Source organism: Cariama cristata, unplaced genomic scaffold, assembly GCF_000690535.1.
Source record: "Cariama cristata isolate BGI_N322 unplaced genomic scaffold, ASM69053v1 scaffold4091, whole genome shotgun sequence".
In the NCBI taxonomy this organism is placed as follows: Eukaryota; Metazoa; Chordata; class Aves; order Cariamiformes; family Cariamidae; genus Cariama; species Cariama cristata.
Genome location: NW_009598546.1, coordinates 296 through 9581, shown reverse-complemented (window position 1 = coordinate 9581; position 9286 = coordinate 296). Strand labels below are relative to the sequence as shown.

Genomic DNA, 9286 nt, shown 5'->3' with positions numbered 1-9286 from the left:
AATGTTCTCAGGCTCCAAGATCTAGTGGACAAGCTGCAAATGAAAGTGAAGTCCTATAAGAGGCAAGCTGAGGAGGCTGTAAGTATCACGTTGACCAAGGCCAGACTTCCTTCTAGTGGAGGCAGAATTCTGTGGTGGTGTTTTCTTCCGTCTAATTTTTTGAAACCTTGGCTATTTTGCTCCATTTGCTGCTACAAGGCAATGGGGAATGAAAGAGTAAGAATTGCTGGGTTTGGGAGGAAATTACTTCCCCAGCTCTATTTGTTTTTCTCTAAGCCTCACTTCCCACCTACTTCTTCCTTTGTACCCTAACCTGTGTGTCAGAAGCAGCTGCTAGTCTGTCTGTTCATGACTCTGCCATGAACTCTGCCTGGACCATGCTGTGTGTAATGTGGCCATGGCCTTTTAGACACTCTAATATTCTTTTTTCTTCTGGCACACTTCACACCCTGAGCAGCTTCTTACCTTGGTTTTGAACCTGCCCTGCCTGCCCAGCTGTGGCATTTAAATATTTGTTTGCCCAGTTTTCAGATATTAAATGTCCACAGGCTGCTGGTTGTTTTCACAACTCCCTCTCCCCACATAGGAGGAACTGTCCAATGTCAACCTCTCCAAATTCCGCAAGATCCAGCATGAGCTGGAGGAAGCTGAAGAACGGGCTGACATTGCAGAATCACAGGTCAACAAGCTCAGAGTGAAAAGCCGTGAGTTCCATAAGAAGATAGAAGAGGAAGAATAAGGTTCCCAAGGCTAAAAAGTGACCTGAGGCATGCATAAAATGTCTATCTCTGTGTTGCTTTCTTCTCTGATTATCATATATGACTAGGTAATAAAGACAGTAGAAACGTTTGCATATGAACAGTGATTAGTATGCTTTATTTATTTATTCTAGCGTTGATTACTTTTGGAGTATATGTACACAGTTCCTGTTCACATTTAAAAGTATATTAAACAGCAATAGTTTTCTACATTTACATTTTTTAAAATGCATGAGGAATAATAACAATTATATGGATTCACTCTTCATCTTGCAATGAGAAGTACGCATTTCTTTGGTAGGCTTGTGGTGCATTTCCCACCTTCTCTGGGCCTTGCCATGTCAAGCTAAGACTATATTCTTTCAAATTATTTTGATGAATTTTTAGCAGAAAAAAAAAAAAAAACGAGGAGAAGAAAGCAAAAGAGGTTCCTGCAGCATTTTTTTTTAATTATATATTATTTTTATTAATTGAAAAATGTTGTTTGTCTGGTTAGGCTTAAGAATGTGAGAAAATCAAATTTCTACTTTGATTCAGGAGACTGAAGTTCACTCCAAGCATTGACAAGCAGTCAAACCAACGTGATGAGATAGTGGCATGAAGAGATATCCTTACTCTCTTTCTCTGAAGCTATTTTGTTTCATACACAGCAGAAAATGGTAGCCAGTTCACAGATGGTGTGAGTGACAAGAAGCCATGGTTAAAAGACTACAGAAGAAAGAATAGCTAAGGCTGCAGACTGCTGGGCATAGGTAAAACCGAGTACTTTATGGGCAACTGAAAGATAATTGAACATATATTAGGGCAGATAAAGGTGATGGAGTGTTGAGTTTTTTTCATTATAGATACAAAATAATGTAAAGAAGTAATGACATAGACAAAAGAACAAGTTTAAGTGAAAGTCACTTTCAAGAATCATAATAGCTTCTACTGAGATATTAATATGGTATCAGGAAAGTCTGCCACAATTAGCAGAGACTGGAGTTGAATATGGGTAGGTATTTCTATATCATAAAAAAAGATTAGTAACTCCAGAAATAGTGTTCTGATGTTGACTTCCCTCATACAGACTGAAGATGTGGGGGCTTGTATTCCTTCAGCAAGCTGTTTGTGAAACATGAGGTCACAGTCTACCATTGATCTTGCTAAGTAGCAGTATTAGAAGCAAATATTTAAGTGCAAGGTAATAATTTTATATGTGATAATGGGTTGATTCAGTTTAAAAGGAAGGATACACAGAGTCTACTTAAATCACCTTTTTTTACAGTAAGGAAATTTTATAGCATAAAAATTGACGGACATAAAACTTTAGAATGTAAGAGGTGCAGCAACTATCAACAGTGGATGGAGATCTTTTACTTGTGTTGATAAATTTAAAAACTGTCTTCTATAGGAATCAAACATTGTTTCATGACGAAATACGTGTTCTGGGTAAGATTTACCTGTCATATTCTGATGCAGAGCACACACCTATCAAAGAGTTTATCTCATCTCACTGCTTCATTTCATGATTCCCTGAATCCATGCTTGCTGCGGGAAGACCTGCAAAAGAGTCTCCGTGAAAAGCAAACATAGTCTTCAGGATTTTCTATATTCTCCTCATTCTGATGTGCACAGACAACTTGTCCATGCTTGGATGAGGGATAAAAGAGTATCTGCCTCTCCTGGAGGAGCAGGACCAAAAGAAGGAAGTCCTATATTAGAATAAGGAGTCCCTGAAGAAATATGCCCTGTGGAAATGACAGGAAGATAGAACAGGTCTTCCTAGACAGGTTTTTACTGTTTAAGGCTGGGCCAGCTCTTAAAACGGGCAGCAGACGCTCTCTATTAATCCTTCCCGCCCCCTGGGAGGGGAAGGGACACAGAAAAGGGAGAGAAACTTAGGGACTGGAAATTAAAACTACTTATATAGAACAATAATAATGAAAAATAGTATAATGATGTTAATATTAATACTACCAATAACAGAAATAAGAGGAAAAGTATATAAAAACCATACTGAGTTCCTCGATGATGGTTGGGGAATCGCAGGCCGCAGGCTACAGAGCCTCGTGCTGCTGCCACAGCAGGGCAGGCAGCCAAATGTCCCGAACCGGACTCCGCAGCTGACAGGAGCCGGATTCAGGAGTGCATGGATCAGGGTCAAAGGCAGGAGAACGAGCAGGGTCCCACAGGGGAGCCAGCCATGAAAGAAGAGAGCTAGACCCTCATGATCCCTTAGCTTTATACTGAGGATGACGTGGATGGGATGGAATACCTCGTTGGTCGGTATTTGGTCACTTGTCCTGTCCACACTCTTCAGCAGGTGTGACCCTTTTACGACTTCTCATTTGCTTAACAAAATAAGGCCAGCAGTGGCCTTGGTTCTCATAGAGATAGGTATAAACATGGACCTTTCTGCATACCAATCCTATTGATACTTCAGTAGCAACTATAAATATTGAGCGTTGTCAGGTCTGAAAAGCAGACACTGCCAGAAAAACATGTAACTGTACCTTCAGAAAGTGTAGTTACTTAGAAGAAACTTAACTGAAAGAAAAACTCCTGAAAGAAGAAATAGTCCTGTTTTAGCCAAACCAGGACATAGGTCAAGCCCAGCCAGCCATTGTTGCATGCAGCAGCCCTGGGAAAAGATAGACTGTTAGGTATAGAATACTGCTTTCCTCATCTGGCAGTAAAGAAGAGAGATCAGTCAAGCATCCACACTAATCTTTACAGGTCTAAATTTTGGGAAGGGCCCTATGGTCAAAAAGACTACAAGAGATACCCCTCAACAATATTCCCAAATACATTGACAATCCCCAAATACAATGATGTAGTGAAATGGAATGAAGCTGCATTAGGGCTAGTTCAGATTGGACACAGGAAAATGTTCTTCACTGACAGGGTGGTCAGTCCCTGGAACAGGCTCCCCAGGAAGGTGGTCACAGCACCAAGCCTGTCAGAGTTCAACAAGTGTCTGGATGATACTCTTAGTCATATGGTTTAGTTTCAGGTAGTCCTGACATTAGCCGGGATTTAGACTCAATGATCCTAATGGGTCCCTTCCAACTTGAGATATTCTATAATTCTATGATTGACAATGTCGTGCACCTCATGGTTGAAGAATTCCACTGATCATCTTCAGGAACCTCACTGACCCAAAACCTGATGGTAAAGACAGGGTAAAGACAGCCCGGTTGGGGTACTGAAGAATATGATAATGGAGAAGTAAGCTGGAAGACGACCAGAGCCAATGCTGGCAGTTTTCTGCATTGCAACAGAAACTTTCTAAGGTGACAAAAAATGTCTCTTCTCCTAGCTAAGAAATGGCTTTTACCTTTCTTTTGCTATGTGCATGCCCTCCTGTTCCGTGACCAGTTCTCAAGACAGACCAAGTCCCAGTCGACATCACATATGCTCCTAAGTGATTCCAGACAAAGTTCAAGGAATTTCATGTAATGACTTAAGAAAAACAATCTCTCCTTCAAGCTATTACATCACAGTAATGTCTTGTAATGTTGGACAGTAAAGTTGGACAGAAGCACCGCTGGAGGGTCAGGTTACTGGGACAATTGAGTCAGGACTATCGAATATACACAGTACACATCTCACATGTAGTAGGGTACCTGTACCATCAAAGCAGGGAAAAGGTGCTCAGCGGAGAACTGTCTTGCGCTATTCAGTTGTGAGAGTCAATCACCATGGCTCATCATCCAAAATTCATAAAGTAAATCAGGCAATCATGATGGCAATAAGTTTTGACAACAAGCAATGCTGTCTTAGAAGAATGTATCAGAGGAAGAAAGTACCAAGGGGGATTCCTGGGAGCATATCTGTTCTCTGAATTGTGTCTACAAGCAGTGTAGTCATTTTAAGGAGGTCCCTGCTCAGGAGGTCCCTGCTCAGGCCCATCTCCTAAAGGTCTCCTGCTTTCACAAATCAATGTCTTTGCTCTGAAATATCCTGTTTTGTCCAGAATGTAGGGGATCAGCAGAGACTGGATTCTCTGAAGGAGAATATAAGGGACATCGAGACCATGGATGGATACTCTTTCTACCACACACTGTGTGGGAACACAGAAGAGCCAGGCTGGATAAAGGAGTGATACTTGCCACAAATTCTGGGTTCGGAGCCCTTTCACTACAGGGAAGACTCACTGGATAAATAAGGGGCAGAAACCACAGGATGATTTTCTTCAAGCCCCTTATTTGTTTTTCACACTGCATTGCCATTTATTTCACAAGATCCTTAGAGGACTGAAGGGTGTCCTAGAACAGGTGGGCATTTGATTTATCCATCACAGTATATTTAATCTATTTATAATTTGAGTCAAGCCCTCCTCTACCTTTCTAGGAATCTTTATTCTCTCTCACTGTCCAGGGAAAGTCTATTTCAGAGCCATCCAAGAATGGGCCTAGGTTACAGTGGTTTTATCAGTGTGCAGATCCATAGCAAAGGTATAACTGCCTCCTCGTAGAAGAGGATTGACATTGCAGTGACAGTTTCTGCTGATCATTCACTTCTAGATGAATATGCCAGCCAAGCAAGCTGGTCCTCTCTGTCAGATGCAATGCCACTGTCTTATCACACAGGTCCACAACTGTCTTCCTACCTACACAACAAGCACCAGGGCAAGGAAGCCTCCAGTCTGGGCAGTTGCTTAAAAAATTTAGTTTTTTTCCTGAATGATTAAAGCAAAGCCTTGACACAAGATGGAAGGAGTCTGTGCTCGTTACCACAACTTGACAACTAAGGTTAGCACTGTGGCCAGACATGCCATGCTATAAGAAATTTTAGGCTTCCATCCATCAACAAGAAATAAGGCAGTGAGAAGGGAATGATATGATATCAGGTAGAGGAGGCTGCTGTGCTATGCCAAGATCCTCTATGAGCAAAATGAGCTGACTCTTTACTCATCCCAATTTCAAGCCTTGGACTAGTGGCTCTGCCTGTCCTACTCAGGTCCACCAACTCTCCTGCCTTCTCTCTCCCCTCCTCTCCTCACCCCTTCCGCTCACCTTCCTCTGTCCAAAAGCTAACTTTCTTGCCTTTTTATTGTCCTTCTCAGCACACTGGACCAGTTCATTTTCCTAAGAACAGATTATTAGCCCAAAACATAGTATTTTGCGTTAACCTGAACTAGACATTCAACATTTACATGTTGCCTGCAAATGTAACACAAGATGAAGTACAGCATTGATTGTGTACAGTGTCTAACTACTGATCACACTTTACAGACCGATAAGTAAATTAAATGGTCTGGGAATACGTTCAATGTATCTAAGGGCTCTGTAAATTAGAAGTGAAGCTGTATAGGGACTCCTGTTACTGCTAAATGTATTTGTTTTTACCAAGCCACTTTTTTTTTGGTTGGTATTTTCGGCCTATATGACAAGCTTTAGCAGCTACCTCAAACTTACTGTTTATTTAAAGCAAGTGCTAAACATCTTTGGCCATCCTACCAGAATTGTCAATCCCTAGCTGACCTTCATGTGGCCTTTCTGGATATCTTTTCTAATCCTCCAGCCAGCTTTCAAGTGCTGTAAAAAAACCACTGCCTTCAAACAATAAGAGTTCTTAAAAAAACATGTAAGTAGCATTTGGGCGGCAGAAGACAGCTGGAGTCAGGAAGGGATGCTACTCCATCCATTTTAGAAATGGTAATTCAGGATCCACCATAGCTGAGCATCTCTGGTGCTTCTAATGCCCCCTTGAACCCTTCAGGTTCTTGTGGCACCCTTTACATGGCACCTGTTTTCTCTGTGACACTGGTAATGCTAAACACAAGCCAACCACAGTGAGAAGAAGCATCACCCATCACAGGATTTGTAAGTGTACTAACATATACCCTGGTATTCTAAGGGTTCATCAGAGACCTCCATTAATACATCACAGTTTTTGGTACCAGCCACATTTCAGAAAGGGTGGCAGGAGGCGAACGAGCTGTTCTGCTAATCTGCTTACTTGTTTGGCCATGCACCAGGAGAGAGATTGGGTTTTTTCCCCCTGTAGTTGCTCACCTATATCCAGCTCCTCTACCACAAAGGCAGGGCATGGGAGAAGAGCAGTGAGAGGCAGGCAGCTGGTGGTGGAGTGCAGCAGGAGCGACAGGAGGCCTCCATCAGTGCCTCACGTTGCCTTGTCTTGTGGGGCAATGGCCACTGCCCTGGCTGGCTCTTGGGGACAGGGACCTTGCCAGGGGAAGTGCGCAGGTAGGTAGGCCAGTGAATGCCAGCTAAGAGCTGGTTTTAAAAGTCCTTACGGCATCTTATTTGACTCTCTGGGAACTTCAATAGTTCCCTTTCTCTTTCCACTAGTTTTTCAGCCTTGGTCACCCCATGCTCTGCCCATGATCCCTCACATCCAGCGCCTGCCTGAGCTGTGGCCTGATCTCCTCGCACATGGCACAGTCTGCCGCAGGCCCAGGCAGGCCGAGAGCCCCACAGGCTGGCTTAGGGTCCTGCCAGTGTCAGGTCTGTCCGTGTGGCAGTGCTGCATGGCAGTATGGATGCTGGTCACACTGCTGAATCCCCACAGGCTGTCCACACTGCAGCCCCTGCCTCTGGGGTCTTCAGCTTAGTCATGGTGCCCATTCAGGTTGGCTGCAACCTCTGCATTAGGGCAGCAGGATGAAGGAAGGGAGCGTGAGCTGAGCCTGTCAGAGGTAGGGTATGAAGAAAAGTATTGTAGAATGACGCTTATTTAGTCTTTTCTTCTACCAGTCAGAAATGACATTGCTTATGTAGTACTGGTGATGGTAGATAAGAAAGTATCAGTGACATCAATAGACATCCAGACAACTTCTGGAGTGTACATAAAATGGGAAAAAATTTATTTTGTCCTCTATGGACATTTATTCTTTTTCCTGGAATGTATCATGTATAAACTAGTCTTTATGTCCTTTCAGTTTGTAGAAGCTTTTTTAGTGAACGTTCAGCAGCGATCAGTTGCAAATGCTCTCTGGCTGATGTTTATCAGGGATTACAATTTATCATTGTTGACTTCTTGGAAAGCTGTATTGTTAGCCCAAACTGAACATGTTACAAAGGTAAAGTATGAACTGATTATAATACCAATAATAAGAATTTTTACTGGCATAGTTTTTGCCATTATGCTCAATAAGTAAAGCTTGCCCTTTGTAAGTGCCTCAAATATTTTCCTTTTGAAGAAGCCGCCACCTTTCAACAGGTGTGAGAGCTGGTCTGAAGAGGTTGCTCAGGGTTTACATTTCACTGCAGCCTCTCTAGAAGGTTCTATAGGTTCCTCTGTGCTCAGACAGCTGCTGCTTCCCCTTTCTCAAACAGAAGTGCAGCTATTTTAACTTCAATAACTGTTGCCAGTGTGGGCACCCTCAGAATGAATAAAGGGGCAAAATGAACAGGTACTAGACACAAGGAGAGAGGAATTTCAGTGATGGATAGATGTGCAGTACTAGGTTTGAGTTTGTTACATGTGTGGGTGAGATTCAACTCCAAACTCAACTATCTACATTTAATCATCTTCATGCCTAAAAGAATATCTAGGGGAGTGAGCTGAATGGCTAAACTCCTCATTAGACATTACTACTAGAGTCAAGCAAATGTTTTGGTTCACTCTAAGGTAGGCAACCACATTAGGACAACTAAATCATTCTCCAGACTCATTAGTTCAGGCTCCATCACTGATAATGGAATCTCAGACATCTAGCTCACAGATAGGAGAGCATGGCTGCATACAGTTTGCTGTGAAGGGTTGTTGATGGAAGACTTGAGCAAATGGGGAATTGTACTGGTTTGGCTAAACAGGGCTATTTTCTCCTTTCAGGAGTTTTTCTTTCAGTTAAGTTTCTTCTAAGTAACTGCACTTTCTGAAAGTACAGCTACATGTTTTTTCAGACAGTGTCTGCATTTCAGGTCTGATAATACTCGATGTTTATAGTTGCTACTGAAGTATCAGTAGGATTGGTATGCAGAAAGGTCCATGTTTATACTTATCCCTATGAGAACCAACTGCTGGCCTTCTTTTGTTAAGCAAATGAAAAGTCGTAAAAGGGTCGCACCTGCTGAAGAGTGCAGACGGGACAGGTGACCAAATACTGACCAACAAGGTATTCATCCTATCCACATCATCCTCAATATAAAGCTAAGGGATCACGAGAGTCTTGCTGTCTTCTTTCACGGCCAGCATCCCTGTGGGACCCTGCTCGCTCTCCTGCCTCCAACTCCAATCTGTGCATTCCTGAATCCGGTTCCTGCTGCAGAGTCCGGTCTGGGACGTTTGGCTGCTTGCCCTGCTGCGGCAAAAGCTGAGCTGCTGGGGGCTGCAGCCTGCAGCTTACAATCCCCCGACTGTCATCGGGACACTCAGTATTGGTTTTGTATACTTTTCCTTTATTTCTATTATTAGTAGCATTAATATTAATACATTATACTATTTTCCACTATTACTGTATCATTAAAGTAGTTTTAATTTCCAATCCCTAAGTTTCTCTCCCTTTTCTCCATCCTTTCCCCTGGTGGGGGGAGGGAGAGGGTTAACAGAGAGCATCTGCGGCTGTTTTAAGAGCC

The 9286-nt window shown here is 42.7% G+C and overlaps 1 protein-coding gene across 1 annotated transcript in view; it reads left to right on the top strand.

The window, feature by feature from the left end:
- The window catches only part of LOC104168668 (myosin heavy chain, skeletal muscle, adult-like), a gene marked incomplete at its 5' end in the record, with an annotated part of 5188 nt that extends 4449 nt beyond the window's left edge, over window positions 1-739 (top strand). The window contains 2 exons of the mRNA XM_009709331.1: window positions 1-78; window positions 587-739. The exon at window positions 1-78 is cut by the window's left edge and continues 1 nt beyond it. Of these exons, the coding sequence (XP_009707633.1) occupies window positions 1-78; window positions 587-739 (231 nt within the window). The remainder of the gene's footprint in view (window positions 79-586) is intronic.
- Window positions 740-9286: the final 8547 nt, after the last annotated feature.